The sequence below is a fragment of the Ilyonectria robusta genome, assembly GCF_021365365.1.
Source record: "Ilyonectria robusta strain PMI_751 chromosome Unknown BGZ61scaffold_5, whole genome shotgun sequence".
NCBI lineage: Eukaryota > Fungi > Ascomycota > Sordariomycetes > Hypocreales > Nectriaceae > Ilyonectria > Ilyonectria robusta.
This window is the reverse complement of record NW_025764439.1, coordinates 2,067,902-2,092,395: the sequence shown is the minus strand read 5'-3', so window position 1 is coordinate 2,092,395 and position 24,494 is coordinate 2,067,902. Positions and strand designations below refer to the sequence as shown.

The following is a 24,494-nucleotide window of genomic DNA, read 5'->3' as shown; positions in this document are numbered from 1 at the left end:
TCTTTTACTGTTTTTGTCCTGCAAGCATTTGGCAGTCTTTCAGTGCTGATTCATGGCAAGCCGAGTATCTACTCAGAAGGCGACATCAGACTTTTGAACGCACCTAAGGAGGTCAAGGTAGCGACCTGAAAGGTCCCAGAAGCGTCTAAGTCAACATCAAACTTTGTCCCGATCGCATGGCGACTATCCTCCATAAACTTGTCCTCCGATTCGCAGAACCTGGACCCTCCTTCCATACATCCGTGAGGACTCTGATTCCAGTTCTAACAGCCTCAAATCCATAAAATTCAACCTGCTCATACCAGCGCTTAAACCTATCCTGCAGCTCCAGGTCAAATGCCTCACTAGCAGCAATAAACGCAGGCCAATAAAGCGGTGCTGCTAAAGTTTGCGTCTCTGTTTTGATCCTTTCGATCGCTTCGATGTTGTCGAGAACGGTCTTGATGTATGGTTGTAAATAGCGATGGCCAAGAAGGCGAATGTGCTGAGCAAAGTAAATTATGACAGCGTTGTGAAACGCTTGCGTTTGATGTCGGATAATATCCGAGTTCACACTTTGGCCATCTGGTAGCCAGCGCTCGAGTTCGTCTTCAATTTGTCTATCCATGATGCATATCTCCAATTCGTCGCATTGACTTGACAAATGGTCTGGGATCAAGGTGGTCCTATCCCTGTTTCTGGCCTCATTCACCTGCCCGATGAGATGAACAGCCCTCGTTAACAAGACCAATAGCTTTTGAGGGACACCGTAAATGCTTTCGTAGGTGGCCATGCGAGCCATGGAATCGGGTATAATGGCATGGATCGTAGGGCATCCGTCATCAGCTGGAGGGAGAGCGACTGTATCTTTGGTGGCTATTTGGGCTGGTGGAGACTCCGGGGAACTGTTTTCTAGGCATGGTCGTTCGGCTTGATCACCACCTAGAGCCGTGCTCTCATATATAGTCCGCAGGTAGAAGTATATTCGATGAAGGGCTCGAGCCTTTGTCGAGTATTTTGATTTCCAGTTTCTAGCGTGTGTCATCAAGCGCCATGCACCATCGAGATGAACACCACATGTGTCTAAATCGCCCGACATCACCTGGAGGAATCGTTAGCCTATGTTAACTAGTGGTCGGTGGGGAATAGTACATTGATTGAGATCATGGAAAGCATTGTCGCTAGGAATTCCTTGTATTTTGGCTTCGGCACAGAGTAGAAGTCATTCTCAACAGCATCTTTGAGAAGCTTGATGGCCTTGCCTCGGAACCATGTCGCTTCGTTCGCCCACTTGAGAGCGTCATCGCTGCGAGCTCGGGATTTGTTGTCGTTGGACAAGTAGAAGGCGCTTATTGACAGCAGTGCGTTTCGGAGAGCGCCTTGGATTCGTGAAGTCGATCCAACTATGGAGAGTTCTCCAACACTCTGAAGGGCTCGTGGGAGGTGTATAGTTTTCCATGGGCTCTTGGCGTTGTCAATTACGCAAAAAAGCCGCACTACCCGGTTCACGTAATGGGACATGAGAAACTGCTCTTGCTTGGTGAGAGGAGACTCGGTCGGACACCGTGGAATAGGTTGGGAGAACGTGTGCCAGGCATCATTGCTGAAACGCGGGCTAAGGACTTCAAGACGAGGACTATCCTTGGGCTTGTGCTGAACCAAGTCTGTCGAATCATAAAGGGACGTGGTAAAGTCCTCTGTCGTGAGACTTGGAGTCGAGAAGTCAAAGATAGGTAGGGAGTCGGGGCCCATGAACTCGGACGGGCTAAATGCATCAAGGAAGACGGCAACCGGAAGGACATCTGAGACATTGAATGGATCGGAGATGTCAGGTTGGTCAAAGTAGTTTTCGGAATCAGAGGAGCCGATGGACATGGGCCGATCATCTGACACGGCGATCTGGGGAGTAAAGACGGGAGGAGAGCTGGCAGCGCCAAAGACACCAAAGCAGCCGACGTTGAGTGATGAGGAACCGCCCTGGTGTGCATCCAGCGAATCAATCGAAGTCAGAATCTCGTCGATCTCACTGCATTGCAGGATTGATTTCATTGGCTCTGCAAGACACGTCAGTCGACTATAACGGGACAGAGAGATCACACAACACACCGATGGATATCTGACTTCGCTGTGACTTGGCCCGAGGCAGCTGGGGCAGTGGATCAGCATTACTGCCAACAGGCCCCATCTCGGGCTGCATCCAGTGAAGACGAACGCCGTACCCCTGGCATTGGAGGTTCTTCTGGCGGCATTGGCGACATCCAGGCCGCTCCTCGTCACACTTGACCTTGCGGCCACGGCAGGTCCAGCACCCAGTAAACGTCTTGCTGTGTTTCCGGGGCTGGTAGCTGGGGCGAGAATGGGGCGACATGATGCCGGCGGCCGGAGGAGAGTCCGGATGGTCCAGGGGGAGGCGAAGCAAGGCGAGCGAGGCGAGGCAGAGCAACGTGGAGAGATCTGGTGGAGAAGAAACGAAGCCTGGTGAGTCTGTCCGCTTCCGCTTCCGGTCGTGCAGTGATACGGGGGAAATTCCTAGCGAAGGGGACAACTGCTCCCATGATATGTACGAACTCACGTTGAGGACCGTCTCCGTGGGGAAGATAACGCTGCTCAATCATCTCGCCGTCAATTGGCTGCGAGCATCGTCTTCTCCACGGGTCCACACGCTCCTTAGTGTGGACAGGGATGGCTCGAGTCGGCTTAGAGAATGGGGAAGTTGACGGCGAGACAGCTGCAGCTTTCGCTAGGTGCTTCCAGTGGAGATGCTTTGGCGCCGTTGAAAGAGTCAAGCGCAATTGATGGTGTGCAGCCAGGGCGAGTGCAACGACTCAGTGTCCTTGTATGTGCCTCCTCCTTGCCACAGTATCACGACGTCAATAGGAGACACTGCGTTTAATTTTATATCTTGATGAGGCATCACAGCACGCCGACTAAGAATCGGATCCGGTATTACCGCCGCTTTTCGACCCAAAGAGCCACAATATTTCTCCAGAAAAATATGTCTACCGCCACGACCACGCACGAAGCCATCGCGCTCGAGGTCGAGCCGCAACTAAAGGCTGAGATCCCCGCCCCGTCCTCCCGAGACCAACAGCAGCACCCTTCAGGCGTGGCAGCGCTTGCGACTGGCGGATACGTGTTCCCCGGCATTCCCCAGATCGATGATCTGCATAAGAAGCGGCAGTGGCAGCTGGAGCACATGGCCGGCGCATTTCGCGTCTTTGCTCGCAAGGGATTCACCGAGGGGACGAGCGGCCACATCAGCGTCCGGGACCCAGTCGACCCAGACACATTTTGGATTAACCCGTGAGTGGTTCTGGCGCGTTTGCGATTCCTGTCAGTTGACTTTGAGTCATAAAATAGGCTGGGCAAGACTTTTGGCATGCTCAAGGCCAGTGATATGGTCCAAGTAAACGAGCAAGGTCAGGTCATAGGCGGCAACAAAACTGCGATAAATGCAGCAGGCTTCATGATTCACAGCGCCATCCATCGAGCTCGGCCGGATATAAACGCGGCTTGCCATACGCATTCTCCGTTTGGCAAGGCGTGGTCGACGTATGGTAAGCCCCTCGATATCATCAGCCAGGATACGTGCAACTTTTGGGGCACCCAGGTTGTGTACGAATCATTCGGCGGCGTGGTGTTGGAGCAGGACGAAAGTGAGAAAATTGCCCGGGCCTTGGGAGATAAGGGCCGGGTGGCTATTCTACAGAATCACGGCCTTTTGACGACGGGCGGAACCGTTGATGAAGCCGCATACCTTTACACGCTTATGGAGCGATCCTGCGAGGTGCAACTGCTGGTAGACGCCACAGGTCTCGAGAAGAAGTTCATCGGCGAGAAGGAGGCTGAATTCACGGCCAGGGTCAATGCCGATCCAGTAAGTCGGTCCCATGTAGAAGAAAAAGATTTGATTTGGTTGCTAATGATCGCATGACAGGAGACTCTGTATACCGAGTTCCAGCCCGATTTCCAGTACGAGATCTGGAAGTCCGAGGGCGAGTTGACTCAGGGCGAGTACTAGGCCTAGCATGGGGGCTCCGCGATGTGCAAAGACACAAATGTATAAACACAACAGCGCATTAGATATTGCATTGCATTGATAGTAAATGAGACGATGATTCCCTTGTACCGACGATATCCCACGGCGTTGAGGCGGTCGACGGCGATGTGTGAAAAGTATGCGTAATCGATGCGCCCGCAATCGCAGCAGCAAGCCCGGTGCCGAGACGACGCGCACATGACCATGCTTCGGAGGCGGGTTTTTCTTCTTTATAGCGCTAGATAGTGCTCCTGCTGCTACGTCCTCCCTGAATCAGCGCAGGTAATTGATGGCGAGTGCGGCGAGTCACCGAAACCGGTGCCAGCGCGCCGACTCATGCACTGCGAACTAGGCATTAGCGGTGAAGCCCCCGGCGCTACCGACTCGCGATGGATACATTGGGCCCTCGGCGGAATCTTCATCGGAGGCAGGTTGCAGCGGAGGGTCCGCCTTGCAGAATCAGCGTCCCCGGAGCCGAGCTGGAGCGCCCGCGTCGGAGCCCACGACGCCGCGAGGCAGCTTACGGCGATATCACACTCGGCAGTGACAAACGCTCATGGCCATGCTGCCCAACGGATAGCCGCGGAGCTGCCAGATGGTGCCTCTCGCGATGGGGCCACGATGCCAAATCCGGTTACTCCATAGATAGCGATCCGGGGTGCTGAGAACCATAAATCACAGCCTCACAACGTGGGAGAGTCCTGTCCTCGGTAGTCTCTATCCTATCTGTCTCTATCAAACACTCCTTCTTCTGAGATACCACCCTACAGTACAGCCCAACCCAGTCTAGCACCAATGGCCAACCGCGGGCGGACGTATGACCCTCAGGTCTGCTCTCTCGACGACCTCAATCGGCTTGGATCCGCTAAGCTGCCCAAGGGCATCCGCGGTAAGCCCCTCTCCTATGTCTGCGCGCCGCCGCCAATGAAACGCAACTGACCATGCTAGAGTATTACAATGAGGGAGCAATGGATCTGATTAGGTGAGAGCCCTCATGCATCCATCCGTCTGCCACGTCTCTAACCTCAACGCAGTCTTCGGGACAATGAGTTGGCATACGATCGCTATCGTATCCGGCCACGGGTGTTGAAGAATGTCTCCAACCTCGACCCCAGCACTTCCTTCCTCGGTGTCAAGGTCAAGTTCCCCTTTGGCTTCTCTCCCACTGCCATGCAAGCCATGGCCCACCCCGACGGAGAGGTGGCCACCTCTCGAGCCGCTGCTGCTGCTGGCGTGCCCATGGGACTCTCCTGCTACTCCACCATCGCGCTCGAGGAGGTGATAGCCCAGTCGACTGGAAACCCATACGGCATGCAGCTCAGTCTGCTCAAGAACAAAGACGCCATGATCACCATGGTTAAGCGAGCTGAGGGTTTGTCTCATCCCACTCTGCAAATCCTGAATTGGAAAACTAATCTGAATATCGACTAGCTGCTGGATTCAAAGCAATGTTCTTGACCCTCGATGGACCCCGCTTGGGGCGACGGTTGAATGAGTACCGTAACTCATTTGGAGTTCCCAAGGGAATGGAGTACCCCAACTTGTTTCCCGGAGTCGACGTCTCTAACCTCGAGGATTGTGGCGACATGATGGCATATGGTGAGTAGAGAGTATCCGACTGCAGACAACATTCTCACAATAGCCAACAGACGACGCGATTGAATGGGGCGAGATGGTTTCGTTCTTCAGGAAACACACCAAGATGCAGCTTTGGGGCAAAGGAAGTCAGTATGTCCACACTCACTACCAGGCGCGGCCACTAACCAGATTCCAGTCTACACCACCGAGGACGTTGAACTCGCCATCAAGCATGGCCTGGACGGCATCATCATTTCCAACCACGGCGGTCGCCAACTAGACACCGTTCCCGCGACCCTCGACACCCTGCGCGATTGCGCACCAGTTGCAAAGGGCCGCATTCCCATCGCCGTTGACGGTGGTATCCGTCGAGGTACTGACATCTTTAAGGCGCTTGCCTTGGGAGCAGACTTTTGTCTTGCTGGACGTCCTTCTCTGTGGGGATTGGCTGTAAGTTTTGGATTGTTTGACGCTGCGGTCGCTTCAGAGACTAATCGCCTTGTCCAGTATGATGGCGAGAGGGGCGTGAAGCTTGCCCTCGACATTTTGTACGACGAGTTCATTACGTGCATGGCGCTTGCCGGGTGAGTACTTGAATGAACTGATCCAGGTGAAGACATTGGCTAATCAATACCAAGCACTCGCACTGTTTCCGATATTACCAAGGCGCACCTTTCTCTTTTGCAGCCCAATGGCGTTCTTGCTAAGTTGTAGTGTAAAATATGTTTAGATAAGTGGTATAGAATGGTCAATACATAAAAGAAACATCTTGAATGATGGGGGTTAACCTTATCCTGGTGGATGTATATATTCCTGTCTGGAAGTAGTTGTCGTCATCTGACAAATCAATAGCCAGCCTTGGTTCTTGTTTCTTTCATCCTTAAACTTAAATCATAAAGCCAAACATATCGACTAGTAAACCATTCAAATTCTACTACAAACTGGGCGACACGCGAAGCCCTGCGAACCGAGCAAGCCTTCATGGGGTATGTCGTCGACGGCAACAGCACCCGCGACAGTAACATATCGCAATCGACTGTATGTAATGAGAATAAAGATAGTTTTACTTACCTTCCCTGATCCCAGCCGGCAGGACAGCGATCGGACTGGTTGATTGATGACACAGGATCGGAGACGAGACACCGGACCAGCGACGTCATACCTGGGGGACGGGACCGCGAGCCCAGCCCGGGTCGTGACTCCGCCACAGGACCAGATCATACTGACTGCACGCGGAAGTAACCGCCTGAATGCGTACCGATAAGTGAGCGTATAAAGCGCGAATTCGACAATAAGGGGCTCACTCCCCTTGAAGCAACAGAGGGCCCGACTGCACTAAGGGTACTCCTTTTACCATGTTAGTCAGCCTTAGACGAGGCAAGGGAAGGCAAAAGACGAGCCCATTATAAGGAGAAAGAACATCGCAAGAGCGGTGGATTTAGATATTAGATTACGGGCTTTTCACTCCCTATGGCATTTTGTTGGTGGACGAGCTCTTTAGTGTAGACCACACTCGTCCGTAGGGTAGGAGCTAGAGAAGAATAAAAAATAAGGAAAAACAACATAAAAGCCGGGTTTTAAGGGCATAAGATGCAGAGATCAGTTGATCTACTGCTTTCTAATATATCTAAGATGGAAAGGAGGGAAATATCGATAAGAGCCGCTGTGACAGCTATACTATGATAAGCGGACTGAGGCTAAAGGTGTTAAATAAATCAGAGAAGGGAAAAAGCGTCCGTCTTTGTTTTTACACAGACTCAACCCCTTAATTAGGGCCTTTCCAATCTATCTGCTGGCCTCCACTGTATCAAAACTCCAGGTGGAGTGTTGGCCATATCACAGCATTTTCCCAGCCTAGTAGGCGAGAGGGTATGCTATAGATTTGACATGAGGTGGAATAGGGTAAGTTTTAATTAATCGATGAAAATTACTATGCTAATTCTTCCTTAGAACTTTTCATTTATACCCACGTTGGTAGGGATCGCAGACCTCCGGGTGGGTAGCAATTGAAGAATTTCAGTATTGACACCAGCCTCGATGTTATTCTCAAGAGGGCCAGGAGTCCAGGGCCGGCCGGCCTCCTCCTCCAAGTACCCCTGCTACATTTGTTGTCTAATTCTCCTGCCTCCTTGAGCCTTTGTGGTTAAAGAAGTACTGGGGGTGACTCAACAAGTGAACGTGAGTGAACGTGATTGAACCTAACACTGTAGGATTTCATGCAGGCACCTGATCAAATTGCTCCCTGTCTCCTTAAGTACTGCCCAGGTCGTCCGCGAAGAGTCAACGGGCACGGGGGCAGCATATTTACCCACTTATCCCGAGACACTCGGCCTCTGTCCTCTCAATGATACTCTGACCCCGCGAGATCTACCAGGCTCGACGAAGATTCGTCAGTTGGTTTTGGAGGGCTGCCACCCTGTCCGCCTGCGTTGAAGCATGAACCATACCCATTGCGGTTACGCCCATGGTAAATAGTGCTATCAATTGCCCATAATGATTGCGCGTATCGTGTTCACATTGGCGTAGTCTTATCGAATAGTGCTATCCGGAGTGTAGATATCCGGACTCCAAAGTCTCCACCTTTTTCAAACTCCTTACAGTGCCATCAGAGGGCCCACGCACTATATCTAGGTTAAGCTAATTGTCAGTAAAATGGGGATCTTAAATAGAAATAATGGGTTAAAATTTTAATCTGTGTCCTAAAATATTATAAAAGATAGAGTTCAATTATTCCTATATCTAAACTGAAAAGAAAGTTGTATTGCACCCTAATTTCTATTATAAGATGAGATATGTTAACAAACCGTGAGTGACGGACAGTGCTTAGTCCACTGTCCGGATAGTTGCCATCCGGATTTCATCACATTACAATCCGAATAGCCCTACTCGCTCTTGTCAAACTTCTAGCGTGCGGGGTACGCCCCACAGTGAACTGAGCATCTCCGTGGATGAAGGGGTTTAAGGTGTGAAGGGTTGATATAGGACTAGATATCGCCCAAACCCGGGAGTAACTAGTCAGGGTTGACTGACTTGGTATATCGTGAAGTGTATCATGCTTCGTGCTCGGGTAAAGTGATGGCACTAGTGGCGTCTACTAAGCTAGAGTTTCTCAGATGAATGGCTATCGACCTGCAAAATATCAGGCAACGCAGATAAAGTGACATATGACTACGTACACAGGGGACCCGGTGAGACGCTAAGCACTCGGAGCCCGGAAGATGTTATCATGGCCCGATACGTCGTAGCAAACATACCCCAGGACCGACTACAAAAGGCGAGGCAAAGCCAGACCTCAAGAACATCAGTAAGTCATTGCCAAACTTCAAGACGCTACTATATATCACTTGGATACCATCCCCTCTTTCTGTTTTCTTACCCTACAATTCCAACCTTGCTTATCAAGATGATCGATTTCACCCTCAGTCCATCTCAGGCCGAAACGCAGCAAGCTGCTCGCAGCTTTGCTCAAAATGTGCTGAAAGATGCCAAGGCTGTTTACGGGAAAGCAACGGACCAGAAATCTCGATTCCAGGCGACCCGGCCTCTCTATGGCGCTGCCGTGCGCGAGGGTCTTGTGAAAGCCCAGGTTCCTGTTGCCCTGGGGGGCACCTCGGAGAGCCTCGTCGATGCGGCCATCACTCTAGAGGAGCTGTTTGCGGTCGAGTCTGCGGCTTCAATCACTGTCGTAGCGACGGCGCTTGGTCTGATGCCATTGATGCTCGCCGGCACGCCGAGTCTTCATGAAAAGTATCTGAAACCCTTCCTCTTGAAGGAAGGCGAGCCCTTGGCCAGTCTGATGCACTCCGAGCCGGCCGGAACTGCGAATTGGCTGGAGAAGGGTGGTTTGGGCCTTCAAACAACTGCCAGAAAACAAGGAGATGATTGGATCATCAACGGAGAAAAGGTTCGAATTCTCTTTTGCGTCCTCCTTCAGATCTTAAGTACCGCCATAACTAATTCTCTTTACAGCTCTGGACCTCGAACAGTGCAGGCTGGGATGACAAAGGCGCGGACCTCGCCTGCGTCGTATGCAGGCTCTCTGATGACCCGAGCCAACCGCAGGATCCTGAGGTTGATCCGGCTTCTCTGATTCTCATCTTATTGGTAACTCGCGAGGTTATCGCCGCGAATGACCAAAGCGCGTACCAGGTTCTTGGCGAACCGGAATTGGCAGGACATATAGCAACTTCAGGTCCACACACTCGCTTCACCGAGTTCCGAGTGCCCGGAGAGAACCTTCTTACACCCCCTGGCCAGAGTGTCCCGATCGTGGAGATGGCCTTCGGCACGTCGGCCGCTCTCGTCGGTGCTATGGCGCTTGGAACAATGCGTGCTGCGTTCGATGCGGCACTCGAATTTGCCGTGTCTGACCCACGCGGGGGCTCGAAACCCATCATTGAGCATCAGAGTGTCGCCGACAAGCTGATCGACTGCAAGGCCAAGATTGAGACCAGTCGGCTGTTGCTGTGGAAATCAGTGCACACCTTAGACAACCCCTCCATCGACTGGAAGGTGAAACTCGACCTGGCCTTGCAGACAAAGATCTATGTTACGGATTGCGCAGTAGACTGTGTCGTGGATGCCATGAAGGCAGTTGGTATGAAGTCATATGCAAATGACACCTCTTTCCCGAGATTGCTAAACGACGCGATGTGTTATCCGCTATTTGACGGTGGAAATATCGGCTTACGGCGACGGCAATTGCAGGACCTCATGGCAGAGAAGGATTACTACCCGTGGGCGGCAACATACCCTGTTAAGCTTTAGATACTTTTGATATTCACTATGAATGGGACCTCAATACGATGCCTTCGTTATTTAAATGAATTAATCCAACTTCTATCTACTCACTCAAGGTGAGCAGGTTGCCGGCACAAGGTCAAAAAAACACAGTTGTGGCTGAATAACTCATCCGAGAGCCGCTCGTATTTTCACATAGATGTTTTTCTAGCAGAGGCCAGCTTTGTAATGCAAGTTAGGCATGCACCTAAACGCCATCATAAGCCTCTAATAATGTTCTATATGGTGGTATTCGCTAGACTCCCCCTAGATTTTAAAGCATCTCATCTATTTGGTGTTACATCCTACACTCTATACAAATTCTGTGAACTCACAGGACCAGTCCGCTCAAAGAAAAGATCGTCTTCCACGATAGGATCGTACGGTCCTCGTTCAACGCGGATGTTCTTTGCTGCTCGATGCATCTTGGTCAATCCTCGTCTCAGCGTGTTGCCTTGCGGTACGTTGCTCTCCGCCTCGTTTGGTGATTGTTGCTCGGGTATTACCCCCATCTCTACCACTTCAGTTTCAGGACGCTTGATGAAGATACGTGGCGGATGAGGGAGATGGGTCAGGATGAGGACGATCAAGTAGCAAATCGTAATCGTCGGCAACTGCCAAGGTGTTAAAAGGAAATTGGCCGTATACTCAGCATTGGTTCCCACAAGGGCCACAAGGTTGAGACCAAGTCCGATGGCAAGGACAAGAGCGACACGAAACATGTTGAATATGGACCATCCCCTTCTCTTTGAAAGGAGATGCATTACCATCAACAGTATCAGGACCATTCCAGCGCTGAGGAACACATATATGAACTATAAGAGGTCACTGGTCAGCAGGCTCTTCTCTATCTCTGAAATCGTATGTGAGTTACTTACGATGAGTACAAGTCGGTCTGCCGTTGATCGCACTGCTTCCAACTCTGCTCTGTCCAACTCGTTGGCGTCCAACGATTTTGTTTTGCTATCTTTCTCAACAGAGAGGCCAAAGGCATCGCCAATTGCGTGTATTATGATATTTGATACCTTTGTGTATGCACTGGCCCATGTTTGGTAAGTAGAGTCGGTCTCCTCCCAAGGTGCTTCGCTCCAGAAGCTGTCAGGGATGTTGAGGATCTTGGTCAATGTTTGGTTGAGCGGCTTAGCATCATCGCCACCCTCTGCGATTTCAGAACCGTACTTGTACAAGATCTGGTTTGCAGTAGTGTTCAGTGCGTGGACTACCTTGGCCGTACTATTAGTTTCTGTCGCCTCTAGTACATTCTTGCGGAGCTTTGCTTCTGCGCCGCGGAATGACTCGATGGCGCGCCACCACAAAACCCACTGGCTGCTACCTTCAGCTAGCAAAACGAGAGCAACGTGGAAGGGTAGATGGATTATTGTCCAGAAAGCCTGGTTCAATGCACCCATATGACTGTGGTGATGCATCCAGTCGAAGTAGAGTTGAAATATGATGTAAATAATGCCCGCTGCACATGTAATGATTCCAAATTGCGCAGACGCTTTCAGAGCGTTAGTAAAGTGTGGAGAATGTGTCTAAAAATGGACTGTAATTCACTTACACCAACTAGCAGTTGCATCTTTAAGGTAGGTGTACTCGACAATTTTAGTGACATTTTTCGCAAGAATGATGACACCTGTTGTGTTGAACAATTAGCCTTTATGCAATAAGAGGGTTCACTGAAAGCAACTACATACCTTCTCCGAGGATGATCAAAGTAAGGAGATTCAGGCGCTCGTTGAAGTGAGTTCCAGAGAAGCTGAGGGTCTTGGAGAACGTGGCATGGAGAATAACGCCAACCATTTCTCCAACGGCCACAATGTACCAGACCATGAACAAGACCTTGCGGGGTAGCATCGTCGAGAGAACAGCGATAAGCAAGTACGCAATTGCGGGGAAAAGGTGCAGAGCAACAGCAAGGAGGAGTGAATTTCGGCTCCGACGGTGTTTGCGTACGTGGAACAGAACAATGGCATATTGTGCGGTGAGAACAAGCCTCGATGCCATGAAACAGAGTGCTACCAATGTTAATTAACTCGTTCCATTCGTTGCGAGCCCAGAAAAGCTCTCACTTACACATTGCTCTGAAAATAGTCTGGACGAGCCCGTCTCGATCGAAAGCAACACCTGCCACTGCGAAGCCGATCATAACAGCGAGATGGCACGCGCGGGCCATGCGCTCAAGCACGCCATCCTGTCCAAAACGAGCGTCGAAGACAGTCGTGATGAACCATGTGATCCAGAGCAGTCTACGTATCGATTCGTGTCAGACGGAGTAGAGCAAAAAGTTGGCAAAATAGGCTTGAGGAACTTGCAGGAAATAATTCACAAATGATATCAGGTTTTCTGTGTCTATGATGGGGTGGACGGTTGCGAAGACGTTGAGGTTGGCCACGAACCACAAGTCATAGAATAGCTTTGAAGGGTAAGTCAGTCACGGTCGGCATGTTGTTTAGTGAGTTCATGTTACCTCGGATGTCGATGCTGCCTCTCTCTATCATTCAGGTGGTTAGCGAATCCCGGGCGCTGAATTGGCTCTCCCATTAGGCCACATGGTAGAGATGGCGTACCTTGGTGAATTGCAGCGGAGAATCGTCAGGGTCGCCAGTCTGGTTCGGTTCGCTGTGATGATGGTCGTCCGCGATCAAATTTTCGCCTTCTTCGCCGTGCGCGTTCTTCCGGACCGGATTCTTGATAATCCTGAGCTTGGAGCTGGCGAACCGAAACGTTGTTCGAGCGGACCGAAGCTCGTGGCCCTTGGGCATGCTCTCTCCGTCATGACTGGACTCGGTCATGGCCGCGATATGGCCCGCCTCGATACGGGACAATTAGTGGGTATGATGGCCGTTGAAGAGGCAATTCAGGCCATGGAGATGGCGCGGCACGAAACGGGGTGATATAGTTCGATGGCTGGAATTAGCCTGGATTCCGCTCCCCAGATAAACAGACCGCTCCAGTCTAGTGCTGCGTAGGGCTGCAGCTTCTGCCACTAATAACCCCCAGACCTTTCAGCCCTTTGCTCGTGAAGCCGGGAGCATGGCCTCGAGTGGAGAGATTGCGGACTGCGTGGTGGGGGAGACCTGGGCCTGGATCCTTGAGGGCCCAGCGAATGTCCAATCCGCACAGACGAAGCACGTACCACGCAGTGCTACGTAGCAGTAGCACAGGTCTGTGAATCCTAGCAAGTAATATCCTGTCTCGAGGGCCGTGTCACGAAGCAATTCCGCTTTAGCCAGTTGTGACCCTAGCGCCAGGGATTCTTATGCTTACCGATAGGCGTAAACCGTACTACGTGGGCTTCCGCCTCTCGCCAACATGGGGCTTTTCGGGACAGACGGCAATTCCGCCCCGTTGTGCACTGGCAATAGTGTCACTGAACAGGGAGTCTAACCCGAAGACCCTGCATCTAAGACGAGTATCTGGCCCGCCTCCTCCAACCCCGGAATTCTCGTCAGCAAACACGTCATCGGCGTCAGCACCACGATGTTGATCAAATCCTCCCAACGGGGCAAAAAGCATTGCAAGCATGGAGGACTTGAAGACGAGCATTGCGCTAATTAAGTAGAACTGCCGCCACTCAGCACGCTTGGGTCTCAGCTCACGGACAGACCCACTATTCCGCTGCAGAATGCCGTGTCTTTCTTCCTTTTTTTTCACGGGAAGCCCGTAGAAAAACACTAGGCAAGATATTTCCGGATATTCTTGGCATGCTTGGCGTGTGGAATCAATAATGCAGGAGGCTGCGAAACCCCCGGTCCGTACGTCCGTAAACAGCAAAAGACCTTCTGTCCATGCCCTAGCTCTCCACTAATCCTCCGCCCAGGAATGGTCCCCTGTCTAAAGAATACGCGGCGCGGAAGGTGGGAAAATCTCCGGAGTTAAGGGGTAGCGCACGGAGTACTCCGTACGAGATAGTACACGACTGTTTCTGTTCGGTTGATGATTAAAGTTTACTAGGGAGCACTCTATCCTGTGCTATCGGAGGTAGGTGTATTCTATGTATAGCAGGGCCCGCTGGGAAGACTGGCCTGCCGCCTTGTGGTGTAGATGTGGCTCATACTACCCGACATTCAACAACAGTATATAGTACATTCCCAAACTTGCGGTGCAAAATTCCCTCGCTAGGTTGGCCTCCTGCTTAGCGTATGAGATCTCCTGAACATCCCCTAAATATACCCTGAGCAAGCCTGAGCTCTCATAAGCATCCCCTGAGCGAGCTTGAGCATCTCCTAAGCGAGCCTGAGTATCCCTAAAGCACCTTCTGGATAAGCCTGAGCGAGCCATATAATGAGGACGTGATTAATTAGAGTGCTATTTATATATAGATTAAATTCTAATTTTATTAAGATATATTTTATTATTATTTTAGTAGTAATTTTTTATATTACCTTTTAGATTATTACTACTAATATATAATAGTTATGCTTACTGGGTTACTGTATATATAGTATAGAGTAGCTGAGTAAATAGTTGCTGGTGGATAAACTGTAGATTTTAGCAGCAGGAAGGGATAGAAAACAACACCCAACTTATTAACTTACCCTAGGGGAAATACACAGAAAGTCATCGCGCAGGCGTCTTGGCTGGTCAGCCCGAAGCTGCACCAGATTACACATATAAGGTCGAATCAACCTGAGGCTTATATCTCCTGATAGGGAAGCATCTCATAAGATATAATATCGGGTCGGTTGCAGGAAAGTTCGCTGGCAAGGCATCAATAGGGCCTGCGGCAGCCCGATATCTGAGGGATGTCGAAGATAGAAGTTGGATAAGGAACGTAGTGACGGCAAAAATGCTCAAATAAATCTCTCAAAAATAAAGGCAATCAATTAATAGACTCCCTAGTAGCCTCGAGTCCTTCCGGCCTCTCTGACTTCTAGGAAGAATCTCTAATGAAAGAAAAAGCGATGATTTCCCCCAGTGACGGCACTGACCTCCCCTTTTAACCCCATCCGGGTCACCCTAGAGACATCCCCGCTAGCGACCAGCTAGCCTAAGTGTCCCTAACTGCCTGTCACAAGATTTATATTAGCAGAGCAGTTAGGGCGTTAACTTACTGGTAAGTGTTATATCTAGTAATAGTTAAGTATAGTAATATATAGCGAGTCAAGGTAATTAAGGTAACTAAGTTATATTAATAGCTAAGGAGCTGCTTATACTAGATATATACTTCTCAGATAATTATATACTGGGGCGCTTACCGTACTCTATTCCTTCCTGCTTATGATGCTCACTTTGTGGGGTATTGTATAAGTAAACTTCTATAGTCCTGCTTACTCTGTTTAGAGTGAGTTTGCTTACTCCAGCCTAAAGTAACTCTATACTTCTAGTTCTGCTAGTATTAACTGCTCTAGCTATTTAAGAGGTTGCCTAGGCTGTAATATAATATCTATTAGTATAATAATTAATTAAATAAAGAAGAAATAATATTAGTAATATATAATTTTATAAAAATACCAGTATAAATAGATTAACTATTTCTAACTCCTCTATCAGTATCTCATCGAGTACCACTACCAGCTCGTAAAATGGCAAGCAATTGTATCTTCTGAACTTTCGGATACGCGATGTAGCGTTGCGGAGTGGGTTGGTTATTAGCAGGGTGTGGAGTGTACTGTACAGTAACGGCCGCGAAGAGTGTCGCAATTGTCTAATATTAAGGGAGTTTCCGCACGGACCACTATCTGCAGCGCATTGTGGCTGAGTACCGTGCACAGTGACAAGCAGCGCGGACCTTAAAAGTAAGGGGCATAACAAAGTCAGAAACGGCTCTAGGGAAGCACGCCAAGTACTAAGGCCAGATTATAACAACTTTCTTTAAAGCCACAACTGGCTCTTTCTAACGGAGCAGGGCGCCCCAGCATCTATCCTCGACCATCCAAAACAAAACCTAAACGCCAAAGTGAACATACGGGATCCAATACATTAGTGTGTCATCGCATGACTCAATATCCCTAGAATCTCTCGCCTTGTCCTGACTTCGCGATGGTTCAATATGTATTTGATCGACTTTTGCATTTTGAACCACATTCCCGCATTTTAAAGCACGTCTTATAGCATTCTCCGAGATCCATTAGCCACGAAGACTCCTCAGGGCATGGTGAAGCCCCTCGCTCACAGATTCATCACTCATTTTTCGATCTTTCATCCACTTATATATCATAGTTGCCACATCTACACAAGACCTGTCGTTGACCTCCCATAAAGTGCCAATGACGTGCCGAAAACTGGCAAGCTGACATGCCCCGATCAGATAAAGCCCCTCGTCGATGAGCCCATCATGTGTGGTTTGCCCCGTGCTGCAGTCCAGTAGGGATCCACCACATACGACCCCAACAACCATCCGGTGGTATTTATGTAAATTCCAGTGCATCGAGCGTAGGCTTAGCAATAGTTTCCCATAGCCATTCCAGCAGTTCCTTGTCTGCCGCAGGTTATGTTACGCAAGCACGAACATCACTGCTTTACAATAGAGGGAGCCGTAAAGTTATAACTTCACTCGTCTTAATAATTAAAGCGCCACAACAGTAGTCGCTCATATTAATAATAACAATCGGACCATAAACTGCAGCATCCTTCAATTCGTCCTCGGATAGGGGCAAAAGAAATCTTTCAAACCCGGGCAGTCTTCGGATATCTTAAATCATTTGCTCTAATCTTAGGCCTGTATTATATCGTTGATTAACGCGACGTTCTTTCAACGCCGCCGGACTATCAAGTTGATCTCGGAGGTTAGTGAACATCTCTGCTAGTCGGGGGTGTTTTTGCTGAAGGTGGGATATATTAGCACGCATTTCATTCAGAGAACCTATTATTATCCCACAGCCAAGTTCGAGAAATTGAATTGCATTGTAGGCTATTTTCCCCTCAATTAATACGATTGTTGTCATATCGGATGCTAAACTAACGACTTGAGTGAGTAAATGTTGCTTATCTGAATTTTCGAGAGAGCGAGGTGTGAGGAGAGGAACCAGAGGCATAATTATAGAGGCCAGTCGGTATGCTGATAATCAATCCTTAGCTTTAGAATATAACTGGAGCAAGACCCTACCAGATACTAACCGGTTAGCTGGAGGGGAAAAGGAATGGCTAAGAGCGTCTTCGAATTGTTGAATAGCTATCTCGAGATCCGCCATTGCTCCTATTCTTTGGTACCGATTTTGGTATCCAATCCCGAGATGTTGAAGTCGAGCTGCCCGAGATAGATTATTATCTGGAGTTATATTGAGAGCCTCTTCGAATCGTAGAAATACTTGGCTGTAGAAGACTGCAAGCCTATGAACACACAGTCCTTTCTATAGAAGCTCAAACGTTAGAATCTTTTTGGACAGACTTATGAGGACGGTACCTAGAGCCTTAAAAACATGCTGCGTGAACGGAACACTATAGTGGGCGCACAGGGGATGAATGCTGATTAATCCTATTGGATCTATGCTCAACAGCTCTTTGTTCCGGTCAGGCCTTAGTGGGTTATTTAAAGGGGTTGCATCTATTGCATCTTCTTCCACTTCCCCGAAAGCCCTTTCTAATTCGGGTACTACCCTATAGCATACTTGCGAATCAATTGGCAAGCTGACACTCAAATCAACGGCAAGGCGCATAGCAAGGCAGGCGCCCGAGGCAGGCGCTGAGGCTTTCAATACGTGCGAGCCTGTGGTTCTTCAGCTGACGCAACGATACGAGGCAGACTAGCTCGCCGTCAATACAGGGCATTTTGATTGGCAAGACAGCCTACAAAATTTATCACAGCCCCCTCGTATTAGTAAGCATGCACTTGCAGCTGGGGGCGGTTTGGTGTTGATGTTTCTTTGGAGGCTGCATGACCCTCTTTATATTTTCTTTGTTTCTTAGTTATAGCGGGCGACCAGTCTTGAAAGAACTGGGAGAAGTCAATAAAGATGTCGCCAATGAGATTCTCACCGCGCTCGGTCGATTGCATCAGCATCGAGTTCTCCACTGCGATGCGGAGCCACGCAATGTGCTCTACGATAAACGCATGGTTAGATGTATGATCGTGGACTTGATGCTGGCGGAGTTCCATGCCCGGCAACCTCTCGGGCCCATCAACATCAATGGTCGAAGTCGGAAAAGGAAATGGGCGCCAAATAAGCATGAGAAGGACGTTTTTGCTGTCGAGGCGCAATCTTTGCGGGCGAGTTTGTCATAATTGTGCGGGGTGTCACCCCGTCACGATTCTTGATTGCGAATGTCAATGAACAGCGAACGGAAACCAGTGAAGTAATCTTCGCTTGTCCCCCCCTTCTTCCTTTTTCCGTCCCGACGCCATATGCCAATGACTCACAAGCCTGTCCCTCACGCCTCTCATCACTGTTCTTATGCGATTTCCCAGGAAGTCGCGCTGCAAGCAGAGCAGGCCTGTGGTCTCTCCATGGTCTGGTCTGGTCGTGACCGTGGAATCCCCGAGTAACAGTACGCGACCTGTACAGCGCACCCGATGTCCGAACATCTTCGAGAGATCAAGCAGCTCCAGCGCGCGCTGGAGGCGGAGCAACGCGCACTAAATTCAGATATTAGACGAGGTATCATTACTTCGGCTGTTGAAATGTGACAGCTCACTGGTGGAAGCACGGATGATGAGTCACGGCTTCACGTTGAAGCACAGAGATTGAAGACATGGAATTAAGAACATTGGAAGATAGCAATTGGCGTTCTAGACTAGATACAAGCAGTCCTGCCCTTACTCCGACGTATATTCAATCTCATCCTCCGCGGTTGAGACCTCTTGAATCCCCGATGCCTGCGCCTCCTTCTCCCGTTCATCTCGCCCAAATGCTTCGACCACGAGATCCTCTGCCTCCTCGATTGCTCGCTTACCTCGAAGATCAGCGAGTGTCATCCACGTTGGGGTCCAAATGATCTTGTACTGCATCTTTCTACCCTGGCGTCGGACTTCTTATCGCTTATCGCTGCTACAAAGTGGCACACCTTCTTATCGCGTGGCATCTCTTATCACAGCTCTTATCGCTTATTAATATTCTCGTGCGACTTCCTAGGAAGTCGCCCAGGGCAAGCACGCTGGTATGTACCGCTTTCTTTCACTGAGCCGTAGTTCAGACGGTGCTAATCTTAAGGCAGTCTGACTGCCCAGATCGTACCCCCATACCGACCCGAGAACGCGCCGAGTAAGATGGTCGACTTCAGTATTTGCATCCAGCCTGGGCTGAAGTCTCCACAATATCATGCAATCCAATCACTCTGCGTCGACCGCCCGGGACTGTCAATCAACTATACGGATTCGGGCGACTTGACCAAGTATCCGATTGCCGTCTCTATTGAGACTAAGGGTCCGGAACAATCCTAAGATGTCGCACTGCTGCAGGTAGCTACGTGGCATGCGTCGCAGTGGCGGAGTCTTCTCTGGGAACGCGACCCTAAATCAAGGATTGAGTTTCTCCCTGGTATCATCGTGTCGGACGAGCCGAGCTTCAGCTGAGCTGACTTAGAAAAGGAGGGGTTGGGACCTGAAAATAACACAACCTTCAGATCAACAGATCATCAGGATCAAGCTACAGACTCGTTGAAATTGAAGAGCCTCAGGGCCCCTTATCAATATCTCTATTTCCTGTGCTATTTGCATCATCATTTTATCCTCCCTAACTCGGGCCGTATCCACAACTGTCACGTGTCCGACATATCGTCACTAAGCATGACTGGTACTTCGTGGCAACTGTTCGGGACGAGAACGGCAAGGCTCGAACATTTAAGCGTGTGCCAATAGGCAGTACGGAAACGATACCTGGCATCTACAAGCTATCAATCGCATTACTAAAGTTGCTTGAGTGGGTGCGGACTGAGTATTGGCATGCCTTTTAGGCGGATATGTTAAGTTTTCAGGCAACCGAGGATGCTGCGTAGTTAGCTATGTGCGGGAAAATGAAATACCCTCATGTTTATAAATTACTGATTACTCCTTTGTTTTTCGTCCACAACAAATTGTGAGAACTTGCCGTGACAATGAAAGACTACATGTGCCTCGTCGAGCGCAGCACAACGGAGGGCCTGGGAAGTCGCGCGGCAGCGCAAGCAGGCAGGCCCGTTGAACTGTTGGAAAACTTGGGCTGTGCGGACGAGAAGAGGCATTCACCCCACCTTTTTGCTCCGCCATGGCTTGGCGCCGTCTGGTTCCATCCACACACTCAGCTCGCCTCACTCCTGGATTGGATCAACGCCCTTCTAACACTTCGTCTCACTTAGCATGTTTGAGGTGTCTTATAATGTCAGGACATCCTGCATGGGTTTTCTAATCTGCTTATAAAATTAAGCTATTGTAGCTGCGTAGTGACTTATTGTGATTATGGTGTGTAAAACCACAACACATGCGAGATGACCCTCTAAGCCCATATCACCAAAAGTTCTCGGTGGCTGCTGACCGTGTGATGCTGACTGCAGGTTGGTGACCCCGAGATTGGCTTAGGACATGCCGACATTGACGCAGACTCTGCACATTAATTTTCAGCCTGTCCACTGGATCAGCTGGTGAGCCTGTCGTGGTCTCGAGAGGATTGGAGAGGAGTGTGCTGCCCTCGAGCGACTTGTCCTAGCCTGCCGCCCCAATCTAATGCTAGAGGCGCTTTCCCGCTTCCTGCTTCATAAGAGTACCAGCCTCCTATAGTATCGCGCAGGAGTAGTTTCAATTCTTAATTGCTTGTGCGTGTTAGTTGATCAGACCACCTGTAAGAGGGCCTCAAAAAGTTCTCGGCAGTTATTAACCTTTTTTAATTCGCTACATATGTGATATAGCTGCAGGCCACCCCTAGTGTCAGCCCGCGACTGCAGGTGGCTGCTTACTGGCCTAGGATTGGAGTGGTTGGGTGGCGGTCCCATCTTCCAACAATCACTCTAAAACCATTAGTCTATTTGGGTTGAAATGCAGTCAGCTGGGCGGTCTATTTTTGCAACCTGCATGGCTAATCTGCGAGGTCTTTTCAAGCCGCGTGCATAGTCTACGCCAATCCCCCTCTCCCATGCTCGGGAGCTTTTCCTCAACTCTTTCAACTCATTATTGACCCAGAACGACAACTTTCCATTGGAATCAGCACCACGAAACTTGTTCCTGACGCAATGGGTGACAATCCCGTTTGCCTGCTTGCTCTCGGTAAGACTGCATCACATGCAGATCACGGCCCACTTCGCTCACAGCGACATAGACGGCGGAGGTATCCGCGGGCTCTCGGAGCTCATTATCCTAGAACAGATCATGAACCGGATCAAATTCCTGCTTAAACTTGACGAAGATCCCCTCCCGGCGGATTACTTTGACTTGATTGGCGGCACATCGACAGGAGGGTACGTTCTCAGTCGCCTACTTGTGCTAGGCGTAGCTAATCCTAATTATGTTGCAGCTTGATTGCACTCTTACTGGGACGCTTGCGGTTGTCCGTCCCGCAGGCCAGGGCAGAGTTCGTCCGCATCTCAGAGGAGGTTTTCTCCGCTTCGACATTCTACAAGACGCACAAGTTTGACGCGCGAAAATTGGAAGACGCAGTCAAGCGGCTTCTGGGAGACAACAGAAGCGAAGAGAGGATGAACGAGAAAGATGACAATAGCAAAGTGTAAGTCATTAGGACCTCTTGTCATGCTATTAAGCTAATCCGGTTGTTTCCAGCTTCGTCTGCTCTGTACCACAGACGTACCTTAAGGAACGGGGCGGTCCTCGACTTTTCAGGACATATAGTGTACTTGAAAAGGAAACATTCAACTGCACCATCTGGGAGGCCTGTCGAGCAACCTCCGCCGCGCCTACGTACTTTGACCCGATCTACATAGGGGATAAGGGCGAGAAAGAGCCGATGGTTGATGGCGGACTTGGATACAACAACCCGGTTGAGCAGGTCTTGCAAGAGGCGAGGAATGAATTCCCCGGACGCAAGGTCGCCTGTGTTGTCAGCATTGGAACCGGTGTCGCTAACGCCATTAAGTTTCCTAAATCACCAAAGACCAGTTTTCTCAAAGTTATTAAGGCGCTCACGGAAATGGCAACGGAGTCTGACACGATTGCAGACAAGATTCAGGAGAGGTTCCGAGGCACAAGGGACACGTACTTCCGCTTCAGCGTCGATCACGGCCTCGCTGAAATTGGGCTGGAAGAGTGGAAGAATCAAGTTGATGTCCGCACCAAAACGACCGAATATATCAATCAGCGCACGGTGCTTGACCAAGTCATGCAAGTAGCCACGGCGCTGCTAGCATCCAAGATTGTCGGCGGTGGGGACGGTTCGTCTATGCAAATTCGGCTTTTGGAGAACAAGGCAGGCGAGAACAAAGGCTCGCAGGGTCAGCCGCGGATGCTGGAATGGCGACCGAGTGAAAGGCCTATCCCCAAGTTTCCCTACACTACCGAGCAGTTGGCACTTCAGAGTATGTAGTTCCTGGTGAATTTGAGTGGACTTTTGAATCCGAGCTGAATGATAGTAGTCGAAGCCCATGTACACAAGAGCCATATCATCATTCCGTTTGATCGCAACCAGGACTTTGTTGGCAGGGAAGACATCCTCGACAACATCGTTCAAAACCTTGCTCCAAAGACGAATAGCAGCGCCTGTCAGATGATTGCCCTCGAGGGCCTCGGCGGCATCGGAAAGACGCAGATCGCTCTCGAGGCCGCCTACCGGGTTCGCGACGCATACCCAGAGTGTAATATCTTCTGGATCCCCGCCGTCGATGCCACTACCTTTGAAAACGCCTACCGCCAGATCGGCCAAGAGCTTCAGGTACCAGGGATGGATGACGATAAGGCGGACGTCAAGGCGCTCATCAAGGCGGCCCTGAGCCGAAGCGGTGATGACTGGCTCTTGATCGTCGATAATGCCGATGATGTAGAGCTGCTCTTTGGGGATGCTTCGTTATACGACCACCTTCCCTCGAGTCACAAAGGGTCGATCCTCTTTACCACGCGGACGCACGAAGTTGTTGGAAAACTGGATATCCCGCGTGCCAATGTTGTCCATGTAAGCGAGATGAGCAGGCCCGAGGCAATCGAACTCATGCAGAGATACCTGGGGCCAAGACAGATGAGCGACAGTAAAAGCGCGACAGAATTGCTCGATTTCTTGGCAGATCTCCCACTTGCTATCAAGCAGGCATCAGCTTACATAGACAAGACGGGAATAACAATAACGCGGTATCTAGAGCATTGTCGGTCGAGTAATATAAAATTCACCGAGCTCCTAAGCAAGGATTTCGAAGACCGCGGCCGGTATAAGAGCGCCCAGAATCCCATTACCACAACATGGCTGATTTCGTTCCGCCACATTTCCAGAGACAACCCGCTCGCCGCTCGATACTTGAAATACATGTCATTTCTTTCCGAGAAAGATATCCCGAGAAGTCTCATTTCAGGTGACGATGAACTGGAGATGGACGAGGCGATCGGCGCTTTGAGAGCCTATGCATTTATCACTCAGCGAGCCGACCAAGAGTCGTACGACGTGCACCGACTTGTGCAACTAGCAATGCGAAATTGGTTGAGCCAGGAAGGAGAGCTAAAAAAGTCTGTTACAGCTGCGATACAGCAGCTCGACGAAAAGTTTCCCTTTCCAAAGCATGAGAATAGAGAGACATGGATAAGGTATCTGCCGCATGCCATGATCGCATTGGAATTTTGCAACAGTTCGACCGACGAGGTGGTCAAGTCGAAGTCAGACCTGCTCTATAATACAGCTGAGAGCAATTATATTTTAGGAAAATATCAGAATGCGGAGGGACTTTACCAGGACACACTTGCACTCGGGAGACAGGTACTCGGCGACAAGCATCCGCGTACGCTTACAAGCATGAACAACCTTGCAGTTGTGCTTCAGAGCCAGGGGAAGTACGAGGAGGCCGAGGCGATGCACCGCAAGACGCTTGCACTCACGAGACAGGTGCTCGGCGATGAGCATCTGTATACGCTTACGAGCATAAGCAACCTTGCAGGTGTGCTTCAGAGCCAGGGGAAGTACGAGGAGGCCGAGGCGATGCACCGCAAGACGCTTGCACTCACGAGACAGGTGCTCGGCGACAAGCATCCGCATACGCTTACGAGCATAAGCTATCTTGCAGTTGTCCTTCAGAGCCAGGGGAAGTACGAGGAGGCTGAGGCGATGCATTATAAGACGCT

General features: G+C 50.1%; 9 protein-coding genes across 9 annotated transcripts; 7 read left to right on the top strand and 2 right to left on the bottom strand.

The window, feature by feature from the left end:
- Window positions 1-145: 145 nt before the first annotated feature.
- BGZ61DRAFT_475430 (fungal-specific transcription factor domain-containing protein) lies at window positions 146-2,347 on the bottom strand (the record flags this gene model as incomplete). The annotated part of the gene is made up of 3 exons (XM_046248695.1): window positions 146-1,081; window positions 1,132-2,033; window positions 2,086-2,347. The coding sequence occupies 3 exons, from the start codon at window positions 2,345-2,347 to the stop codon at window positions 146-148; spliced, it is 2,100 nt and encodes a 699-aa protein (XP_046107900.1).
- A 627-nt stretch (window positions 2,348-2,974) lies between these two features.
- BGZ61DRAFT_530005 (class II aldolase/adducin N-terminal) lies at window positions 2,975-4,000 on the top strand (the record flags this gene model as incomplete). The annotated part of the gene is made up of 3 exons (XM_046253493.1): window positions 2,975-3,282; window positions 3,340-3,856; window positions 3,917-4,000. 3 exons carry the CDS (start codon window positions 2,975-2,977, stop codon window positions 3,998-4,000), a joined length of 909 nt encoding a protein of 302 aa, XP_046107899.1.
- Window positions 4,001-4,548: 548 nt separating this feature from the next.
- BGZ61DRAFT_415766 (FMN-dependent dehydrogenase) lies at window positions 4,549-6,388 on the top strand. The gene is made up of 8 exons (XM_046243361.1): window positions 4,549-4,907; window positions 4,967-5,000; window positions 5,053-5,390; window positions 5,450-5,617; window positions 5,668-5,742; window positions 5,793-6,046; window positions 6,104-6,180; window positions 6,235-6,388. The coding sequence occupies exons 1-8, from the start codon at window positions 4,814-4,816 to the stop codon at window positions 6,308-6,310; spliced, it is 1,116 nt and encodes a 371-aa protein (XP_046107898.1). The 5' UTR covers window positions 4,549-4,813; the 3' UTR covers window positions 6,311-6,388.
- Window positions 6,389-8,999: 2,611 nt separating this feature from the next.
- On the top strand, window positions 9,000-10,363 carry BGZ61DRAFT_346015 (acyl-CoA dehydrogenase/oxidase; the record flags this gene model as incomplete). The annotated part of the gene is made up of 2 exons (XM_046239841.1): window positions 9,000-9,500; window positions 9,566-10,363. The coding sequence occupies 2 exons, from the start codon at window positions 9,000-9,002 to the stop codon at window positions 10,361-10,363; spliced, it is 1,299 nt and encodes a 432-aa protein (XP_046107897.1).
- A 317-nt stretch (window positions 10,364-10,680) lies between these two features.
- Window positions 10,681-13,170, bottom strand: BGZ61DRAFT_530002 (uncharacterized protein; the record flags this gene model as incomplete). Its single annotated transcript, XM_046253492.1, has 8 exons — window positions 10,681-11,190; window positions 11,254-11,876; window positions 11,937-12,011; window positions 12,073-12,393; window positions 12,452-12,569; window positions 12,648-12,791; window positions 12,846-12,869; window positions 12,946-13,170. The coding sequence occupies 8 exons, from the start codon at window positions 13,168-13,170 to the stop codon at window positions 10,681-10,683; spliced, it is 2,040 nt and encodes a 679-aa protein (XP_046107896.1).
- Window positions 13,171-18,194: 5,024 nt separating this feature from the next.
- On the top strand, window positions 18,195-18,542 carry BGZ61DRAFT_492039 (uncharacterized protein; the record flags this gene model as incomplete). The annotated part of the gene is made up of 1 exon (XM_046250494.1): window positions 18,195-18,542. The coding sequence occupies one exon, from the start codon at window positions 18,195-18,197 to the stop codon at window positions 18,540-18,542; it is 348 nt and encodes a 115-aa protein (XP_046107895.1).
- Window positions 18,543-19,434: 892 nt separating this feature from the next.
- BGZ61DRAFT_447084 (uncharacterized protein) lies at window positions 19,435-19,946 on the top strand. Its single transcript, XM_046245288.1, has one exon. The coding sequence runs from the start codon at window positions 19,524-19,526 to the stop codon at window positions 19,695-19,697; it is 174 nt and encodes a 57-aa protein (XP_046107894.1). The 5' UTR covers window positions 19,435-19,523; the 3' UTR covers window positions 19,698-19,946.
- Window positions 19,947-21,506: 1,560 nt separating this feature from the next.
- On the top strand, window positions 21,507-22,761 carry BGZ61DRAFT_492038 (acyl transferase/acyl hydrolase/lysophospholipase; the record flags this gene model as incomplete). Its single annotated transcript, XM_046250493.1, has 4 exons — window positions 21,507-21,682; window positions 21,739-21,948; window positions 22,002-22,609; window positions 22,649-22,761. 4 exons carry the CDS (start codon window positions 21,507-21,509, stop codon window positions 22,759-22,761), a joined length of 1,107 nt encoding a protein of 368 aa, XP_046107893.1.
- Window positions 22,762-22,800: 39 nt separating this feature from the next.
- BGZ61DRAFT_346414 (P-loop containing nucleoside triphosphate hydrolase protein) lies at window positions 22,801-24,375 on the top strand (the record flags this gene model as incomplete). Its single annotated transcript, XM_046239878.1, has 1 exon — window positions 22,801-24,375. A coding segment is annotated over one exon (1,575 nt), but the record flags the coding sequence as incomplete, so codon positions are not given.
- Between the last annotated feature and the right edge of the window lie 119 nt (window positions 24,376-24,494).

What these genes read in the sequence shown, in the direction of transcription:
- BGZ61DRAFT_415766 (XM_046243361.1), top strand. Translation starts at nt 4,814, where the DNA reads ATGGCCAACCGCGGGCGGACGTATGACCCTCAGGTCTGCTCTCTCGAC. An exon ending in CATGGTTAAGCGAGCTGAGG is followed by an intron (nt 5,391 to 5,449) that starts GTTTGTCTCATC and finishes AATATCGACTAG; the next exon opens with CTGCTGGATTCAAAGCAATG. An exon ending in CTTCTCTGTGGGGATTGGCT is followed by an intron (nt 6,047 to 6,103) that starts GTAAGTTTTGGA and finishes CGCCTTGTCCAG; the next exon opens with TATGATGGCGAGAGGGGCGT.
- BGZ61DRAFT_447084 (XM_046245288.1), top strand. Translation starts at nt 19,524, where the DNA reads ATGGTCGACTTCAGTATTTGCATCCAGCCTGGGCTGAAGTCTCCACAA.